The sequence below is a fragment of the Melospiza georgiana genome, chromosome 2 (assembly GCF_028018845.1).
Source record: "Melospiza georgiana isolate bMelGeo1 chromosome 2, bMelGeo1.pri, whole genome shotgun sequence".
Lineage (NCBI taxonomy): Eukaryota > Metazoa > Chordata > Aves > Passeriformes > Passerellidae > Melospiza > Melospiza georgiana.
The window spans coordinates 58,168,506-58,190,932 of NC_080431.1; the positions used below are offsets into that span (position 1 = coordinate 58,168,506).

Sequence of the window (22,427 nt, forward strand, 5' to 3'; positions counted from 1 at the left end):
TTTTTGTCAACCTTTGTAGGCTTTACATTGGGGATGGAGATCGCATACTCTTCTGACAGCATCTGCTATTTTTCATTCACTTCAGAGCAGAGTGTAATTTGTCATACAACACAGCTTTTTACAAATCACCAGTTTCATACTTCAGAAGTGTCATTGTTAAATTCACCCTGAAGATAGGGACAAGGAGACTTAAAAATTAGCAGGGGAAAAATGTAACTCAGAGTTAGTATTTATGTCAAAGGATATGACACAGAGGACCTTCTGTCTCCAAATCTGCTTTCTGCTTGACAGACAAAATAGTTGATCAGAGGTTTCTCAAAAATCCTATTGCACCTTCAGTGGCACTAGTGGTAAAAGGTAAATGTAAAGCCAGATCTGTGCAAAGAAATGCTAGTTTGAAGCTACTGTGACTTTGAGAAATTTAGGTCTCAAGCTACAAATGTTCATGAAAGATAAATCTCAAAATATTTTTTCCTACAATACATACATTGTCAGCCAGTGCAAATCAGGCCATGAAGGAAAATATCAAAACAAACAAACCCATAAAACAGCTTCCCTACAAGTTACATCATTTAGCAGGCATAAAAAGAGGGAATGCAAAGAAAAAACACACAGAAAACTAAACTTTTAAAAGTCTGTAATTTTTAAAATATTCACAGACCAATTAAGCATTTTAAATGCGTATGATATTGCATGCAACTCAGCTGACCTATAATTTTGCATTAACTGAAACTAATCAGTAAATGTTATTGGCTTCATTGCTCTTGCCAAAAGACATTGAAGGTTCTAAATAAATCTTTCTGAATATGTTACCTGTCACGGGTAATTTCTTACCACAAGAAATATCTAGAGTTCAAAGAGTTAATAAAAATAGGGATTTTGTGATCTAAATCTATTTGCAGTAATTTCTGTCTAGTTGTCCTTGACATTTCATCAGCTGGTAACCTCCTCTGCTCCCCTTTCATTCACACTTCTAATAAGACAGGTTAGCTTTCCATCATTTAATAGTCAGCTGCCTCTCAAGCTTGGCTCTTCTCACATGAAGAACGATGCAGTAAAGCTATTGAAGGGTGTATAAAAAAAAAGGAAAATTAATATTATAACAGACATTTCTTGTCTGTAAATGTGATCTCTTGTTTATTTTAATAGCTATACTAAAACCCCAAGGTATAGTTAACAGTATTATATGCCTTGTGTCTTCATATAAGAAAACATCCCCCAAATGCATTTTCTAATTTACAAGCCTGTGACAAATCCAAACTGCTGAGAAATTAAACTTTAAAAATATGTCTTCAGGTGGTAGAGGACTGCTATTAACACTATTATAATTGTACACCACTTGCATCAAATCTGACATTTCTGTTTAATAGGTTTTGCTAAGGGTATGCCATTTATGGCCTCCCAATGAAATCAAATTCAACCCAGACGTTTTCACTTTTCTAGTATAATTCACTTCAAGGTTTAAAGCTTCCATTTCTTTCTTTCTTTTCCTCCCAAAAGGTTGATCCCCTGGCATCCATTAATTCCACAAGAGTCTAGTACTGGGTCAATGAGTCAATCATGAGTTCCTCCATTTCACACTAAGGCACTTTACTGACATGTTGTCAGAGCTACCTTTCTAACTTCTAAACAGACTATTCAAAAAACAATATAACAAGTTTGAGAGGTATTAGGAAAGATTAGCGTCTGAACAGGAGGTTCTGGGAAAGTCAATGTTACCAAAAACTGGAGGGGGGAGGGGGAGGGGGGGTTAGAAAGGAAAAAATGTGCAAGCTGACTGGCCAAGTTATGGTCATTTCCGGGTGACTTGCTTCCTCAAAGGTCACCCCGTGAACGCTCATTCTTCCTCCAGCTTGTACTGATTATCTCGAGAGAAGGTCGATGTTGATAAAGGGAGACACAATAAAATAAACTGTGCTATCCAGGCTCTCCCTTGTGTGTTACCACTCTAACACAGCACATACTGTATTAATTCTGTTTCATCCACTGTAGGTGAATGAGTTTCTTGAAAATGAACCAAAACAACCTGAGAGTAAGGAACAGCATGGTCTAAGTAAATCTTTAATCCTTTATTGAGCAATTATCTATCATACACTTCATTTTTCAAAGGTGGTCTACTTTTTGCCACAATTCAAGATGCCAGAATTACAGCTTGTTTTCAGGCTGATTAAGCTACTGCCACAGCCCTATTTTCATTAGCTCAGTGTGAAATAATTCAGTCCCAGAAGAGATTACACATATTTAAAGGGGAAAGGGAAGGAGGGAAAAGAAAGAGAGAAACAGAGAGGGAATGCCAGGGAGGAAACAAGCATGGGAGAAAAGGAGCTGGACAGACAGAAATGTAGCTTCCTAAAGAGAGACAAATGCTTTTGCAAATTTCAGGTACTTGGTTTTTAAATTTTAATACTGAATTCTGTGAAAGTGGTTTGGATGTATTTTTTGAGACAACATTGAGGCTGTAAAAGAACAGTTGTGGAAAGCATCTGCAGTACTTAAAAATCTCAGTTCATTAGATAAAATTGACCTACTTCAGCACTTACTGAAGCACTTGAAAATAATGTACCTTATAGTCCTCTTTCTTAAACAGTAACTGATGTAAAAAACTCTCCGGATTTTGCTTTCCAAAAAAACCCCTTTTTTATTTTTAATTAGACCTTGTTAGTAAAAAATGAAGATACTTCCTATAATTATTTAATACTGTACTTGAGAGCAAAAATTGTGGCCATCTTACAACACACAGCAATGAAGAATTTCAGATTAATTCATTTCACACGCTGTTTTAAAATTATTTCATAACCTGTGCCACAATAATTAATGAGATTAGTAAGATCAGAGATAAATGCACTTAAAGCAGCTCAGATGAATTTCAAATGTATGATAAGGAATACATGAATAATGAACACTTGCTGGTCTTAGCAGTTTTCAGAGTTTGTTGCTTTGATTGATAACCTCTATTCCATGCACTAAATATTTACCGTAAAGACTTAAAAATTCTTTAGGATGGTGAAAGAATTTACAGCATGTATATCACAAGGAAATCCACACTGTCAAGCCTTTCCCCCTGTGTATAGCTAGATGTGGAGCCAGAAGAAGCTACACAAGTATAGACAACACTAACAGAGAGCATGCCTCCAGGTTCTGTACTCAGACACAACCTGTACACATCTTCTCTTTTGCACACTCTCTCCTTTCTAACAGGACTGCTGCATAAATACTAGAAGTTGCTAGACAGCTGACCACTAGTTTTTGAATGATACTCACTCTCAGAGCTGAAGCTTTTCAGTTGTGCAAGACAGTGGATGCTGCTCTGAGGAGAGTGACATAAATGGCCAGAAATTTTGAGGGGGTTCCTTAGTAGCTCCCCAAACCTCACTGCTTTTCAAGTCCCTGAAAACTTGATTCAAATGTTTGAAAAGCCTGCAAGGCATTCTAAGCAGCAGCACAACTAATCTGAAAAAATTAGGTATTTGTAGTATTAATAATCATCCATTTCCCTATCATTTTGCAGAATGAACTTCAAAGCCTTAGGGAAAAGTTGGCCCTGATGTAATGGCATTGAGAAATGAAGTTCATTAAGATCTTAAGGAACAAACAACAGCAACAATTAGCTGCTATACTCATTCTTGATTGATTGCTAAGAAACACAGACTCTGCAAATCAAAGGGCCTTGCCAGGACTTTGCCAGTCTACTTTGAAAAAAAAAAAGGTTTATAAATAAGGAGTTTGCTACTTCCCTTTGTGGGGATATTCAAACTCAGAGAATACTCAACTTCACCCTAACTTTTCATACACTCTTGCTTAAATAAGCATTTTTGCACTCTGATTCCCTTCCTCTGACGTTCCTTCCCTCTTTGTTCCTTGAGAAATAATTCTTCTCCGTTTCATATGTTTGCATATTTCATAGCATTTATGTGTCTCCACTTTAGACATTAATTACCCCACACATACACACATTTTTCTACCTGTATCCACTTCCTAAAACACATTCTTTGTTCTAACGGCTAACTCCAGTTTAGGTGTATTTTACACTTGATGGTTTCCAACAAAGAAAGCACTAAGCATTTGCTTTATCCAACAAGAATTCATACTAAAAACTAGACAAGAAAAAAGAGAAAAACAATAACATATGCTCTCTGAGAACATAATGGCTCTGAATGAATGACTAATCAGACTGTTTCAGGTGAAAATTATATTTCATGAGATATTCCAGTTGTTGTACCCTAAGGATAAACCTTTGGTATCATGATAAACTTTGTGCCATCCTGTTGATCTTAGTTTCCTTCTTAAACTGAAGACAAAAAAGGAATGCATTAACAGAATTTGATTAGCTATTGAAGTGCATCTCAGTAGATTTATTCCAGAGTGGCTTTGTATTACTATACAATAAATTATTTTGGTAGTACAATAAATTGAATGCTGGTATTAAATCTCCCCTAATTTCTACAGATTTTTTTTGTTAGATAATTTATGAATGTTTTCTATTTGTTTTAGCATTTCTTAAGATTCAGCTCATTTTTGAACATCCTTTTATTCATCTATTTTCATCTTGAACTGAATCAATTCAAAATAAATCAATTCAATGTTATTTTCTAAACCCACCTTTCCTTCATCTTCATTAATTAACAGGCCCCTATTTTAAACAGCAGCTTTAATCCCTAATGTATCCCTGAATGGACAGGTCAGGGATTATCTGGAGAAAACATTTATTGACTAACATACCTCATCTGTTACTACCATATTAGATTTTCTGTAATGACTTAGCTCCAAGTAGTATTTCTCTTTCTAATGGCATAACAGAAATGTGTATATATGTATTAATCTGATTTGGGGGCTCTATAGTAGACTGCCAAATATATTCTGGAACACCTTTTACAGGCTTTCCCCTAGGGCAATTCTGACCCTTAGTTTTTACTATTTTACCTGCTATCCCCAATTCCCTTTCTGCAATTCAGTGGCATTAAAGACCATAGCTACTTCATTTCTTCACCTTTGCCTTCCTTTTCTGAAGGTATCTGGTTCTGAGCATCTTTTTAATATTAGTTTTATTTTGATAAGTTGGAGTTTATTAATACAAATACATTTTGCAATACAGCTGTTATCCATCCTTAATTCCTTCATCCTTGCAATGGCTGGCAACAGCAGTTTAATTTATCCCACTTGGTTCACAAGACTCCTAGTATTCTCAGACAAACATTTCAGTTAATTGTTTTACTGGTAACTCATTTGGTTGCTAGTTTAAGAACAATCCTTTCACAAATTATATACCCCACTTGAATACCATCTCTCCGTCTGTCCACAGATATTCCTTTATCTTCTGCAATGCCTTGATGTATTTAACTGCCCTCCTCCTGTGTACTAAAGCCAGACAAGAAGATTACAGTCACTTCCAACTGTCTTCCCTTGTTTCTCAGTTTAAGGCTCTTATCCTTTGTTTGAGCCCCACTCCTAGGAAGTCACTCTCCCAAATACTCTAGCGGAATTACAGGAAAAACAGATTTCATTGAAAAGTAAAAATCAAAATGTCAGCACTTTGAAGATATATCAGATATAGAACATATTACCTCAAATTGCTTCCAAATTTGGAAATCTCCTGTTTTTCTTACAAGGGCAAGAGTGATGGTAATTAAAAAACTATTGAGCTCCCGACAAGCATGAATCAACATAAAATGGTTTGTAGGAGATTCAAGTTGATTTCTTTAAAAAGCATTTTCTCCCATATGTTATAATGACCATACAATTTACAATTAGTTATTCTAACTAGTAACTGAATAACAACAACATGATTTGTCCCTTCTGAGACTGTTGGAATACTTATGCAAAAAAGAGCTCTGCAATAAAAATAAATCAACAAATATACATATTTTAAAATTTTTTTCTTTGCCAAGACAAATAAATTAAAAAAACTAAAAATATAAATAAAAATATAATGGCAACATAATTCCTAGTATGAGTATGAGTGGTAGTATATAAATTGAAGAGAAATATATTCACGGTAAAAATGTGTTGGTTTTATTTAAGAGCAATTTTTATAGTGAAGCCTTTACCTACTTTATTACTAGAAAATGAGAATCAAGAAGGGACCATATTATTCAAAATATTTCTAGATTTTTGTTTCCTTTTGATAAGGTCCCATGTCTATGAACAATAACCCTTTGTATTCAACAAGGTAAATACAAAGGTAAGGAATAACAGCAGTAAAATCAGCCTGCTCTCTGGCTGTTTCTGTATATAGTGTAGAAGTTGTTTTAATCTAATGTGTATTGTTGCATAATATCCCCAGGCACATTCAAGTAAAAGCTAAAGCTATACAGAAAAGCCAACATTTTAAATGGGTCTTGTCATTAATGCTTTATTAATTGCCTCAGGCAATGCAAACCCAGAGCTAGGCAAGCTATAACAATATGACACTTTAAGGTCAAATCCAATTCCTGCTGTGTTTTATGGAGTGGGCCAAATATTGAGTTAACAGCAGGAAAGAACAATTTATTGAGCTTTTCTCCATCTCCTGATTATCTGATCTAAATTAGATCAGTTAGGTTGTTTTTTTCTTTAAAAAATCCCATCTTTTGTCCACTCAACTTCAAAGAATCTTTGATTGTTTGTGTTAGAACAATAAACTTTATCAACATCTATTTATTTATGCTATACCTAGTGTGCTGAATATAAAGAAATGAGATATATAAAAATATAAAATATAACACAACACCTTCTTTATGTTTACATAAACAAAAATGCCATAATGAAATTGCATATTTATCCATTTATTTAACATGTATGTTACCTTCACATCTGAGGTATCTCTTTGGCTGTTCCTCCAGGACCTGGCCACTGAAGAGAAGGTTCGATCTGGGTGGTCAAACTTGCCATCATTTGCATTTAGAAAGAATGTTGTAAAGGGCTCCTGTAGTTAATGAAATTATGACAGATTAAGAAAACAGTACAAGGACTCATGAAGCAGGTTTCTGTCAAAATCCAAAGTCCCACTGCAGATCAAAATACTTCATAAATGCAGAATTAAGGAAAAACATGGCACCTCATAGTTATATGTACACATGGGTTTCTGCACTAAACATCTGAGTATATTTCTTGGCTGTAACACAATTTGCACAAACAAATCCTGAGTTCTATACCATAAGACTAATTACCCATCAGACATATGTAGCCTAGTTCCAGTTCACAATGACTGCCTCCTTTACTGCAACCACCACAAATACATTCTGTGTAATTTATATAACTGGGATTTGTATACTCCTTGCATGTTGGTATGTCAAAATCTTTAAAAAATCCTATCTCTAAATCTTTCTTGTGTTTTCATTTAATTGAAAAGAGCTCAGTATGTTCCACTCTGCCTCAAGGTGAGACGAATGGCTCTAAGGTTGTTATTAGGAAGACTGTGGTCCCAGAATATGCAGCTTTACCATTATTTTGGGGCAGAGATTTGAGTCTTTACTTTCACTAGTTCTATCTGAAACCTTATCCCATTTTATACTAAATGGAAACCAGCTTTTGGGGAAGAAGAGCTCAGGTATTAGATAGTCTGGATGACCCATTTTTATGTCACTACATTCCTCTGCAGGGAAGAGGTTAACAGTGGACCAAATCCTTAATTTGATGGTAGAACCTGAATACAGAGATCATTGGCAGAAACCTGGATTTTCACCCACTACTCCATTAGCCCTCTTATTCAACCAATAGTTGGCAGTGTGCCTACAGGGATGGCTGTTCATTCCTTCTTTTTGCCAAGTCTCACGGGGAATGTTTTTAAGTCCTTCTGATTAATTCATACTCAAACTTATTTCATTGCATATCCTGATCATCTGGAATTTTGGTAATCAAGGCAGCTCATAATCACCAGATCACAATTTTTATTACAGTATTACTCATCTATTATTTGAATTTTATTCTAAACGTTCTCTGTTTCCTTCTACAAAATTTTTGAACAAGTCAGGGAACTCCTCCATTAATAAAGAATATTTGAAGGAATTATGCAACATTATACACATTGTGTGACAATTACCTCAGATGAAAAACATATGAATAAATATATGTTTACATGGTCCTTAAGAGAAATTAAAATAAGGAAAACACAGATGCAAAAATAGTGAAAATATCAAAAAAAAAAAAAGGAAAATAAAAGATGGAATTATGACTTCCAAAGACCGTTGTTTCTCCACCCTTATTCCACATATTTTCCCAGTTAATTTTTTCTATCATGCACAGCAGTCAACACAGGCTACTTTTGTACAAAGAAGAAAAAAGTCTAATCATTTTTTTTCCTCTTAAAACATGGGAAATTAGTTTTTAATAGACACATTCAAAGGAATAATATCTCTTAATTTTTTTTTCTGAGGATTTATTCTAATCAGAGAATACTAATCTGTGTTAAATAATTAATTAAAATAATATAATTAAATACAAAATCATCACAGTACAATGTCTTGTTAGAGGACCCTAAATCTCATTGCACAATGGCTTTATTTGCACTTGTGAATATTGAAAAACTGTGTAGTATGGAAGAGTTTCATAATTTAAATAGAATATCAAAATTTAACAGTGGCTCAACTTGGTGAGTAGTATAAACTACCACAATGAACTGAAATATTGACAGAAAACAAGTCTTCATCTATCCAGATTTTTCAGTGCTCCTTATAGTGAATTCAATGTAAAATATAAATGAAAATGTGTAAGATTCAGACCCAGAAGTACAAAAAGGAAAACAATACATACAGAAATTGGATTATATTATTATTTTAAATTATGTTAATATTTTAATTTTATTAAATTTACATTTTTCAATATTAGAATTATTTTGCTTTTAAATTAATTCCTTCTCCCAATTATCTGTATATATTTGCAACAGGAATTATGCTATTTTCTAGCTTGCACTGACTGCAAAATGTCATATGTTCTTGATCTAAGCACAAATAATTCTGTCTTCTAACAGCTCCTACCCATGACTCTTTTCTTTATAAGATATATGTGATTTTTGTGAATATTATTGTGAAACAGACTGTGGATCATTGCAGAGGTTCTGAAATCAGAAGCAGTTGATGGATTTAAAAGAAGCAGAAACCAGAAAAATGATGTAATTAAAATAAATTATGTAAAAATATTAATCCAAACTTGCATGACAACATTATTTTAAGCATCTGAGACAAATACACAAAAGCAATAAAATTCATAATCAAGGATTAAACTTTTAGTAGCTGAGCACTACAGGGTGCCCTATTATGCTATCCTGCCGTGGCCTGTTGTGCCTATCTTTTTGGATTTTTAATCCTTAGCAGAAATTCAGAGCTTTCACTTCCTTTATCTCAGACCTCTAACATATTTAAAGGTAATTTTTATTCTCTGGGAAGTCAAGTGCTTATACAAATATAATTCATATCTGTATTCTATATACTAATTTAAATACTGTTATGATACCGATTACTGTCATTTCATGTAAAGGTTTTGTTGCTGTGAAAGCTATAAAGCAGCACAATGTTTTCATTAATACTCCATCTCACTCATTCTTAATATTCTGAATAAAATTCACGCCTTGTTCACAGCCAACAAGGAGAGAAATTCGTGGCAGATTTGATTCCATTGAACACAAGCTTGAGCTGTGAGAACAACAAATTTTTCCATTCAATAGCACTTCTCTCCCACCCTTCCCTTTTAGCAGTACCCAGACTCATGTGAATAATTTATGGTGGAAGTAGAGGAGGGAGGAGGAAGGGATGTGGTCATTCTAAGACATCCTATGTCACACAGAAATGTCCATACAGCCATTTGTAAGAGGAGAGAGAGAGAGTATGTAATGGTTTGTCACAGTGACACATACCTTTTGCCAGATATATCTGTGATTGTCCTGCTAAAATCTGACAAAAAGAAGAGCCAAATCCACTTCTGTGTACCATATGACATCAAGTCCTCCTCATCTTTGAATCTCACTAAAAACTGGTTTTAACTTAATCCAATCTAACTCATAATAAATCCAGAATTTCTTCTGCCTTGTACAAATATGCACTCATTGCAACAGCAACTGGAATACAATTATTCTCTACAAACATCTTGACTACCACTTTAGAGAATCATGCTCTCAAACTGGCCACTGTTTCCATGAAAATGCAACTGATTTGCACAAATATAACGTCTTCAGTAGCAATTATTGAGAACATCCAATTGTACCATAACTCTATCCTATTTCTACTAAAAATCTCAAGCCAATGCTGATATTCACATTCTACGTGATTCAAGCCAGAATTCATTCTTCTATTTTGCTTTTTCATTCTGTCTATTTTTCAGGTCAAGTCACTGGAATATATGGCATTGTGAAGTGGCATTCTTGGTTTAAATTACTCCATCTTCTGCAACTTAAATGTTCCAGATGAAATGCACATGGAAGAAAATGAGTCTTCAGGTGATAAGGTCACCTACTGATAAACTATGAATATTCAATTTCATTTCCACATACAACAGAATATGTATTATTGGTGAAACAAAGGCAGAGATATAAAAATTAACTACACAGGACAGAACTCAGGCTAAGACATACAACATCTTATAAAAAACTAGCCTGAAACATGTATTGGGTTTGTGGTGGCAAAGTTTTGGTAGTGGGGGAGACTACAGGGGCGCCTTCTGCGAGAAGCGTTTGCCATATCCAATAGTGCCAATGCCAGCTGGCTCCAAGGTGGATCTGCAGCTGACCAAGGCTAAGCCTGTGAGTTATAGCAAGGTGCCTTTATGATAAAAGACTTAAGAAGGCCCAGGGAAAAACTGCACAAGAACACTAGAGAGAGCAATGGGAACATGTGAGAGGAACAGCCCTGCAGACAGCAAAGTCAGCGCAGGAGGAAGGCCAGGAGATGCTCTGGCTCCAGAGCAGAGATTCCCTCCAGCCCATGGTGAGGCAGCCCATGATTCCCTGGACCATGGAGGTCCAGAGGGGAGTACAGCTCTTCCTGCAGCCCCTGGAGGAATCCATGCCACAGTAGGGGGCTGCCTGAGGAAGGTCACGAGCCCCTGGAAGCCTGTGCTGGAGTAGGCTCCTGGCTGGGCCCAATATGCTTCCATGGAGAGTGGAGCCCATGTGGGAGCAGTTTTGTTGGCAGGACTTGTAAGCCCATGGAGCACCCACTGTTGCATATTGCAGTGTGATGTAATAGCTTGTCTCAGTTATCCAGGTTCTTTCCCCAGGTGTGCCAATAACCTCTCCCTTCCCCTCCCTTGCCCCCTGCTGAGTGCTGTTCCTCAATCTTGGCATTCCAGAAAGGGCGTGGTGTGATTGGTGAAGTTCAAAAGATGCCTCTCAGCCCTGGGGACATTGGGCCATCCAGGTGCCATTTGTCCCCTGTGACTTGCCCCCCCTTACCTTGTTGGTGGGATCCCTACCCCTTCCCTCCCCCTCTCCCCGGGGTTAAAAGACAACCACGCGGTTCTGGGTTCTGTTGGAGCTGTTGCTGCATTCAGAGGCCTGTGGGCCTGGAATAAAGCTCTGGATTGAAACTCTCCATCAGAACCAACTCCTTTCCTTCACCTCGCCTTGAGGCCTCTCTGCCAGAGGTAAACCTGAGCTCCTGCATGGCTGGACCTGTCCCAAGCGCCAGCTGCAGCATCCAGCCAGCCAAAGGTGTCTCTGAGGTGAAACCACCACAGCTGCCGCCCTTGGTCAAACAGGAAGGGCCAGACAAGCCCAGGCACGTTCCATCCAGCAATATTGGGATTTAATTCCAATAGTTGCAGTCTGTTCCTGAGGAACTGCACCCTGTGGGAGGGACCCACGCTGGAGCAGCTAAAGAAGAGTTGCAGCCTGTGGGAAGGACCCACTTTAGAGAAGTTCATGAAGGACTGTCTCACATGGGAGGGACCCCACGTTGGAGCAGGGGAAGAGTGTGGAATCTTCTGAGGAGATAGGAGTGGCAGAGACAAGTGTGATGAACTGAGCACAGCCCCCATTCCCATTACCCTGTGTCAGTGGGGAGACGAGAAAGAGAATGTAGGAGTTAAGTCCCAGAGAAGGGAGGGGTTGGGAGGAAGGTGGTTTAAAGCTTTGACTTTATTTTATCATTATCCTACTCTCATTTGATTGGTAATAATTCAAATTGATTTCCCAAGCTGAATCTGTTTTGCCCATGATGGTAAGGGATCTCTCCCAGCCCTTATCTCAACCCATGAGTCTCTCCTTATTTTTTCTATCTCCTGTCCAGCTGAGGAGGGGAGTAGTAGAGCAGTTTTGGTGGGTGTACCTGACATCTAGGCAGAGCCAACCCACCACAATACATCAGATAAGGGAAAACAACTGAGGGAAATATAAGGCAGTAGGGAACAGATTATCACAGAATTGACTCAAAAATATATTAAAAGCAATGTTTTGAAGACAACTGACAGAAACCAGATTGCATCTGTCAAAGCCGAAAAGCAAGACTTAAAATAATTTTTAAGGTTTTGTGGCAATTACACAATTCTCTCACTGTATACATATATATAGTTCAGAGTGGCTGAAACTTCCTTACCCACAGCAAATACTGCTTCCTACAACACTAAGGTCTAGGCAGGCAGTTTGTTCCCCTTGGATCCCCATTACTACATACTGTTTTGTTCTGCTTCATCTAAACTCTCATTTCCAATTTACTTCTTTTCATATCTTTCTCATTTGTTTCCTTGCTTTTTTCTATTTCTTTTCCTTTTCCTCTTCTCTTCTTTGATTTATAGTCTTCTCCCATGGTTTTAGTTTGTACTCCCATCCTTCACTCTCAGTTTGTTGTCACTTTCTACCAAAAGCTCTACGGTAGCACATCTTTTCCCATCACTCTCCTCCAGTCTTTCAAAATACTGAAAGCATTTTTCTGTGTGAATCTCTGCATCTCTTAATGTCACCTTTCTCTTTCTGGACTAGACTTTAATTTACCTTTTCTTACAGAGTCTTCTTCAAAGCTCTACCTCAAGAAATTCACGAGCAAGAAATACTACTTTAACTTGCAGAAATCTGACCTAGCCTTATCTATAAATTTCACTGGCACCATCTTCTCCCTTAGGATATTTCATCTTTTATTTTGTAACAAAAATAACTCTCTATAGATCACTATGACTTTGTAATCTTCATTGCCATAATCTTTTCCTCTATACACACTTATTTTCAAATACCTATTTAGGCTTTCCATTTGCTGCCTTATCTAGTCTTATCATATTATTATATTTTTTTCCTTTTCTGGATTTGTCTTCTTTTACTTCTGTTGTCTAGTTCCATTACAGATTGCTTTTCTTTGCTGGTCAATCTTATTTAAATAATCTTTAAAATACCTTTGTTGGGGTGTCCCTGTATTTAAGTTATCTGTGGTTTTCACCTTTTCATTGGCAACCTCTTCTTTCGGTATTAGTGGTTTCCACTTCTGTGTTCTATCCTCACATATATTGTTTGCTCTAAGAAATGTAATTTGTAAGTTCTATATTGCAAGGCCATCAAGACAAAGACTTTGTTCTCTTGCTCTTTAGGTGAGAACACAAAGAGAGCAAGAGCATCAACAGTATTACATAAAGGACAGTAGTAAAAATGACATTGAATTAACCTAATACAGGAAAAGAATACTCCTTGGTGTGTTGTACATTCAGCCTGTAACCAGAATTTCAGTGCTGAGAATTTGCTGACTAGCAAGAGGGGATCTTTTGCTGTACAGCAGCCAAAATTAATAGACAAACATCCAAATAAAACTTCTGGTTTTAATCTACTTTAAGGCAACAAAGTTTACCATAAAATGTATTCAGTAGATGAATAATTTAGCAACATTTAAAAGGAATGCAGCGGTCACCCAACACAGGAGTGTAATCAACACTTAGTTTCCCATGGTTTAAGAAGTATATCCTGAACTCATGGACACGTGAATTCCCTTCTGAGCAGAAAAAAAATGAACATGTCTAAGGGAAGCTGAGATGAGTGAAAACTCGATTATCAAGCTTTGTGTGGCTCTGTTTTGCTTTGCTGTATGCAAAACATGCTTAGAATACACCTTACGCAACAGATTTTTATTGGCAGGGTGTACTTTAGCTTAAGTAATTACACAGTCACCTAATTTTTCATTAATTCAGGTTTCCCTGTGAAACCTTCAGTGTCACATCAACACTCTTTATTCTGTAAATAATTGTGATAACACATACACTGAATTCAGATTCATTCTATCTTTGAAGTTTGGTCCCCTTCCTTAGATCTGGTTTTTGTCATAGAGGCATGAAGTTTTCAGTACTGACATAACAGTTTGAAGTTAAAATCTAATTTCTACATTTCTGAAAACTGCAGAGATTTTCATTAATTTAGAAGCACAGTTCATTTGCATAAAATATTATTCAATGTTGCTTTAATATAAAATTGGTTATATAATTCACCTCTCAATGAGACAGTTTAATGTTCTTACAAAAGGCTTTTTTTTAAAATGTTGCATGGATCTGTCCCTAGCTGAAAATAATAAATGAATATGAGCAGTATCAGATTTCTGCCTTGAGATATTTTTTGGGAGTGGATTTCATTTTAGATGCATTTTTCTCATTGTATACATCCTAGTACCACCACAATTTTATGTTTAAATTCATTTTGGATTGTTTGGGTAGGAAGGAACCCCTGATCACTACAAATGAGTATATAAAGAATATCAGGAGAATTTCTGAGATTTTAAGGTAGGGAAGAACAATGAGATTTTAATAGAAAGGTACTTTCATTAAAAAAAAAAAACAAAACAGTGGTGACAGAAGAGATGCTGCAAATAAAGATCTCCATGAAAGCCAGGATCCAGAAATACTTACAATACGAACGAGCCAAGCCAATGTAGAAGTAGATGTAGAGTAGTGGGTGTTATAATGATAAGGTGGAGTCTGATCATCTTCCCATGTCTCATACCGTTCTGCATAGAAGACAGCTCTCTTTGGGTTCAAAGCACCAATAGGCTGTAAAGTGATAAGAGGTCAAATGTATTATCAGCTGTCTGATTGGCATAAGTTAATTCTGCATTAAGATTTACTGCACAGGAGACCCTGCAAGCAACACATTCCATGCTGTAGTAACCCCTGAGATTGCTATAAGCTTAGAATTTATTTTCAAAGGCTTTCTGTACTAAAATTCTTATGAGTTTCCTTATTTTAACTGACAAATATAAGTGATCCACATCTGCAAACTTTCAAGACCTTCTTGAAGCATAAGTTGTTTCCCAATTAGTTCAGTAACATTCTTCTGGAAATAGACTTCTAAACTGCATTTAAAATGCATTGAGGCCAAACTAATATTTCTGTTGCTGTCATTCACCATAATCACACAGCTAATGAAAACAGACTTTTGCTCGCACAGGATACTTTGTAATGCGCGGTTCATGATGAAAAGATTTCACGCGGAACTGCTGATGGTGTCTGGTGATCCTAAGCAGAAATACTTAAAAACCATGCATAGTCCTCAGGACTGGGTGTACTTTCTGACTGAACAAAGCCACGTTTTACTGAACAAAGCAAACAAGCTTTGTACTTGAAAACAATAGAATGTGGAAATTATTCACAAATTCAAAGTCCATTCTGAGCGAATTTAAAGGACAATCTATACAAATTAGGTGGAAAACAAAAAAGATGTAAGGCAGTAGTAGGAACTATTGGTTTTGATGTGGCTACTTGAGGAATACAAGCTTTTTATGATTTTTCAACCCACTTTATCTCAGAAACTTTTGCAATAAGTATTTGTTACTGTATGAGGCAAAAGTTACTTGAATAAAGAAAATACAGGTTTTAGCTTTTACAGTAAAATTAAACAAACACTGAGTTTAATACGCAGAGGAGAGCACATCTCCACACCAAATAATTGTTTAAACTTATTGTAGTTTGAAATTATTACTTGATTTGCATTAATCAAAGTTTAATTAGAATTGATATTATTAAGGCTATTAAAAATATATATATATAGGCAGGGGGTTTGACCAAATGCTAACAGTATTTTCACATTTTATTGCACTGCACAATTTTTCTACTGAATTAAAACCCAAAGTAATTTGGAAAGGAAATATCAGTACAAGGTCAAATCTCTATGTTTCACTACACTAGATATGTAACTAAAAAATTTAAGCTGCAAGTATTTTATTCTTTCAGCACTGCTATTTTTTTGAGCTGGCTGCTTATAAGGCTGACATAGAACATGATATTTTCTGATTTTAGAGCTTGTTTTGAAATAGCAGTCTTTGGTGAACCTTTACATTTTAAAACATTACGATTTCAGTATTTTTCACATTAAGCTCTCTGGATGCTTGATACTTTGCTGTGTCATGGAGATGTTTATAGTTTTCTCATATGTGTAAAATGATTGAGTAATCCCAAAGGATTGGTGTTATCTGGTGCAGACTGCACTGAAAGACCTCACAAAACATTCTTGAAAGAGAAGTATGAGCCATTCCCTAACACTTTCCAGGCTCATTTCTCAAATACTGGCAATTGCAAAAAATAAATATTTGCGTTTTTGTTATACTTGGTTTTGTTAGACATCCTGCCAGTGTCAGGAAACACACTGGCAGTATTATAGCCTTTAAGTTATCATTACATAAAAATGGTTGTTCAACAGCTTCTTGAAAGAGACATTCCTTTCCCATTAGACTGACAAACTGTGCAGATATATGTGCACTTTGCTAAATTATATCAGGCTTTGGGTTGCTTTGGGGACTGGATGGAACCTGCTGACACCACCCTCATTAAGGTACTGTGCATCCACTTCTCTGGCAGAAAACATTCCAGTCCAAACTGCACATTGCAAGAGCTAAAGCAGTAATTCACACTGTAGTCTGTTGAAATGAAATGTCCACCCCCTCTGAGAAGGGAACACAAAATAGCAGACAAATTGGTGAGATTGTATTTGGTAATGGAGAAACACCCTGAGAATATCTCTTCCCTCCACTACAAAGGTGCATCTTATCCTACGCTGCAGTGAATTCTGAGGCTATGGAAGACAGAGACATCATCTGTCACCGTATTATTGTACATATAGGTTTGAAGGCACAGTGGAGAATAAATATGATGATTAACACAAGATTGAAAGTATAGAAAACTCCTGGCCTTTCCAAACACAGTTGATGCTGATTAGAAGTCTTCCATCAAATAAGTGATGTGTTTTCATTATTCACTGTAAATTGACTTAAGTAACAAGGCCTGTGAGGTATAACTGATGCTCAAAATAATTATGAGGTATTTTATTTTATAGCCTAGCAAAATTTTAATGGTGGTTTAATCAGTACCTTTAAATAACATTTTTAATATAATATTGTTGCATTTAATAAAAATGTTATTTCTCTCAACAATTTGACAATAAATTTTAAAGTCATAAAATACTAATGCAAACATATCATCATGTTTTCTAGGTTGTTCAATGAGAGGTGTTACTTTAATTTAAAAGATAAAAGCTAAAATGATGTAAGATCAGGCATTCCCATTTTCATATTAAAATGCCTGTACAAGTACCTAAAATAATCTACCTTCAGAACATATATGATTAATTGCACTAAATGATAAACCTGAAAATCTGTATTCTGGATTACCATCATACAATATTCTTTTCAGAGTCATTACCTTTATCCCCCCTTTCAATTGCTTTAGAAAAATCCCGAAATGCACAAAACATCATCTGAATAAAATGGAGTCTTTAAGTGAAATACCAATGAGAGTCATTTCTGTTCTTGTATGACACTGCGATTTTTATGGGAAAATCTCTGGGAAGAATCATTTTTGGGGTCCTTTCCTGAGAGAGAGGAAGGGAGGGAGGGAGGGAGTAAGGAAGAGCTTGTCTCAGCTATTAAGTCTCACTTCAACTTCTCAGGACAGATCCTGGATTGGACGAACTAGTGATCTCTCTGACAGCCTGGGATTTGGAAGACATGGGTTAATTTCTGTCATTCCACAAGCCTTTATAGTGTCCATGAGGAGACTGCTTAGGTTTGTCTCTAGTTTGCAATAGGAAGGTGAGCTGGAAGTCCCTGAGCTGCTCTAGAGGGGGTAGGGTGCAAACGCAGCCCTCTTTATTCGGAAATGACAACTGGGATCCCAGAAGTGGCACAAGTGTCTCAATGCAGCACTGCCTGGGGAGGAGAGCTGGGAGCTGCCCTTGCTTACACGACTCTGCAGCTTCTACTTCAGCCTTACATAAGTTATCTCTGGCCTGTGGTGAAGAAATACAAGAAACACCTGATCTCCCTTCTCTGTGCAGTCGTGGAGACACTGATGTGAACCACCTCTCTGCACATTAATGTAAAGGACATCTCTCCAGATTCAGGAAACCATGCACATTGAAAATGCTAATGGAAAGTGCCCAAATCTCTCTTTCTTTCTTCTGTATACCAAAAGACCACTTTCTGAAAGCAAAAAAACCCTCCATAAATAAAATAGCGGGTAGTAAATTCTGCAAAGTCTGCCCCTGGCTTCTTTAGTGTTATTTTAACTTCCATGTGGGGAAATGCTGTTAACCAGGGTAATGGTATGAGTTCATCCTTCAGTAAAGACAAAGATTTTTCTGTAAACACCTTAAATCTCAGTTGTATAAACTAGCAGCTAACCCAATTTTACTCTGATGGGGCACAGGTCCTATTAGATAACAAGTTCTACAGTCATAGTAGTCTCACGTTTCTTGTGAAATGTGTAGGATATACGGAATTTTGGTCACTTTTCATAGCTTTACTATACCATTCACAGCTCAGAAAGTCAAATACTTCAGTTTTAATCTAATATCATGGCTATAAAATGCAGTTAAATTTTATTTATGGATCAATCCCTGTAACTTTACATAATGCAAGAAAATAATATTATTTCCATTTTACTGAGATTCTGTTGGTATGTGCACGGATTAAAATGACTTGCCCAAACAATACAAAGGCAAAGCTCAATCTATATACTCTCTCAGTCCATATCTTAACCATAAGACAAAGACAGAAGTTGAATTTGAATAAAATAAATTGTTCTAAACAGGATTTTAAAAGTTCTTTTCATAACGTTTTATAAAATGCTTTTTCCAAACACATAATTTTCTTTTTATTGCAAAATTCTCCCTGTAAGGACACTTATTAAGTAGAATTAACTTCCCACATAATGATTTCATAAGATATTCTTTACTCCAAACAAACAGAACAGGTCACTCTATGACAATGCCTATTCAGCCACTTCACTGTTGATGTACTAAAACTTACTGCTTGTTTATTTTATGTTTCTTTCTTACATTTAAAAATGAGGCAAGTATTTACTGTAACATTAAAACACACTACTACCTCTTTCTTTTTTTACCTGGCTAATCTCTTTAGATATCTGGCCTTTGAACAAGTCAATATATATTGTCAATGCACCTTTTATCTAGTGTTTACATCCACTGGATGTGTTATGCTAGTTCATGTAATATCTATTTGTTTGCCAAATAGAACTAAATTCTCTCATGAAAGAAGAACTGAATGTAGCATCCCATTTATCTAGCCACTGAAATATTCTGCTTAACTTGACTCTAATTTGTGCAGCAGCTACCTTATCTGTTGGGGTTTTTTGTTAGTTTTGGTTTGGGTTTTGGGGCTTTTTTGTTTTGTTTTGCTTTGTTTTTCCTTTTTTTGTTAGTTTTTGGTTTTTTTTTTTTTTTTTTGGTGAGGTGCTGCACAAAATTGTAGCCTAGTATGAAGGTATATTGAACCTGGCTTTATTTGGTTCCAGCTGAAAATTGACTGAGTTTTTCCTGACTGCTCGCTGTTTATTAAAAAACACCCACTGAACAACAACCTATAAATAGGATGTCTTAGGATGATACTTTAAACTTAAAAATAAATTGCAATTCCATCCAAATTAGTAAACAGATTTTTCTTCAGCATCCTAATATGAAAAGCAGATATCAACAATATCAAATATAAGAGCATTCACAGATTCATAGTGCCAGAGTTTCACTCAGTAAATAAACTGTTTATTTAAGAAAAACACATGTTTAATTGTGTGGCTTTAATTGTGTGTAGTTTTTCTGTTGATGGAAGAGTCGCATATGATAAAGAGAGAAGTATAATTTTACAGAAAATTATTTCATTTTTCCAACTAAGAGGTTTTAATAAGCCCATAAACTCCATTCCACAGTATATACATTTTTGGTACTATTAAGTGTGGTTGCCTTGAAATATTCACACTTGGATGTGTTCATTTGCATTATTACATTTAGAAGCCTTGGGGCTTTATCACTTCCTTTTCTTGAAATGGCACAGTAATAAGGAAAAGTGGTTATGCTTATCACCACCCATCAGTCAAACACCTTCTATATTAACAAAACATAATTTTTTCCACTCAATGAATGGGTGTGTGATGTTTCATACACATGTCAATATTAGTATTACTTTGCCTGCTGAAGAAATCATTTTATTTAACAGGATGTATGACTGGAAGTAAATGAGGAGAAATTCCCGTTTACACTTTAATGAGCAGGGACAATGCAGCATGTTAAAACCATGCATTCACTATAATTTAGGAGTAAAAGTCATACAATTTTATACAAACAAACCATACCACATTTTAAGTGACTTGAATCTCACAAAAAATCACTTTATAGTAAGAGCTGTGTACATGTTTCCTGGACTAATGTTTAATATCCTAAGTATTCTTCTAAAGGAAATCTCAACAAAGAAGAAAATAAGCAGATCACCTGATGGTTTGATACAGAAAAGATTATGTATCTATGACAGCCTCTTTCATTAGCTTTTGATCCTGTCAAACAATAAATATAACCTTTAACCTTGCATGTGTAATGAATAAAACTTGAACCTACACTGTCTAATCAAATGAGAGGTCCAATATATCCCACTGCTCTGGCACATTCCATGCCCATGAACACTGGTTTTAAATCTATAACTGTATGTAAAAAGAAAAAAACCAAAAAGCTTTTAGAACAGAATTTCCAAACATATAAAAGAAATAGGACAGAGGAATTTTCAGACTAATATTTAAACATAATTGTTCTGAGAGAACAAGTAACATCTGGATGTAAAAATATCGCAATAAGGAGTGCCACATAAAACCAGAATGAAATGGAATGGAAGGAAAGGACAAGCTACACGTTCAAGATGGCTTTGCACAAATGTAAGTATTTAAGTTTGGACTAAATGCAAAAGCCCATGTTTTACTCCATTACTGACATCCTAAGCAAGACAAATACCCCTAATTTCATCTCCAAAAATCATATGAATTGCATTTGATATGTATGTTCACCTAGGAGTTGTGATATCATAAAGGTGGTGTATTATATTTTATACAGAAAGCCTGGAAGCCAAACATTAAAAAATTGAAAAATTGTGTAGTCAATTATCAGAACTGACACTGGAGTATTGCATGAACTTTGAGCAAGAATACACAAAATATTTTTTAAAAGCTAGATTTAGCACCTACATTTAATTACAGAAACTATTTTAAGCCAAGAAAACAAAGAATAGTAGGTGACTTCTCTTTAAATGTCGTTGCTTTACTGGGCTTTTACCATATATGCAATATTGTTAAAATTCTAAATAATTGCAATAGATTTTTTGAGGACTATTAATTGCTAAATAGCAAGGACAGAGGCTTTATGAAACTAAGAAGGGCTAAATATTCAGGGAGACAGAAAGTTAGGAACTGACAAAGGAGATTTTATCTATCAACAGTTTAGCTGGAGGTTCTGATCTGCCATCAAATCTGCAGGGAAATGTCTCCCTTGCAGGGTAAAATCTGACAGAAGGGAGTTGCTCCTCAAGGAAAGGATACTGAGTGGACCTGCCCCAGAGGTCTGGCTGAGGCTTGCTAGCACAATCACTTTCAATATTTACAATAAATTACTAACTCCTGCTTTTAAGCACCAGGCTACTCAGGATTCACCTCCAAGAGAAAAAAAAAAGGAGGGCCTCACAGATACAGAACAATATAAAATAAAAAAAAACAGAATTGAGAAGGTAATACCTCAGAGACATTAGAAATTTTAAGATTTTTACAGATAACACAAAAATTGAAACAGGACGCAAGTAATGCTGAACAACTCAAATCAAGCATTCCGTACTAAAGGGCACTGCATTTTAGAATAAAACATTAACCTACTTTTCCCATGGTGAAATGAAATCTATCAGATATTTTCATAATGAACACTGCAAAAAATTGACAATTACAACCCTTTTATCCTCAAGTATTCCACAACACTTTACAGATTTCACATGTGTTTTCTCATACATCCATGGGATAAATGGGGTCCAGACATTGCCAGAAAGGAAAGGTCATTTTCATTGACTAGTTCTGTGTAGGCTTTTCAGTGGTCAAAACCTTAGCTGTTACAGAGGAAACCACTGATAGCTTTTGGTGAGTTTTCAAATTGGCAAGAAAATGTGCACATTGCATGGATTCTTGATGAAAAATAAATAGTCATGGACTTGATTTTACATTTCCTTTTGAGGAGAGTAGTAATAACAGCC

General features: G+C 35.8%; 1 protein-coding gene across 5 annotated transcripts in view; it reads right to left on the reverse strand.

The window, feature by feature from the left end:
• NBEA (neurobeachin) overlaps positions 1 to 22,427 on the reverse strand; it is a 452,410-nt gene that overhangs the window by 59,119 nt on the left and 370,864 nt on the right. For all 5 annotated transcript variants that reach the window (XM_058019299.1, XM_058019300.1, XM_058019298.1 and 2 more), the window contains 2 exons: positions 14,779 to 14,919; positions 6,782 to 6,901 (listed from right to left, as the gene is read on the reverse strand). In XM_058019299.1, the coding sequence (XP_057875282.1) occupies positions 6,782 to 6,901; positions 14,779 to 14,919 (261 nt within the window). The remainder of the gene's footprint in view (positions 1 to 6,781; positions 6,902 to 14,778; positions 14,920 to 22,427) is intronic.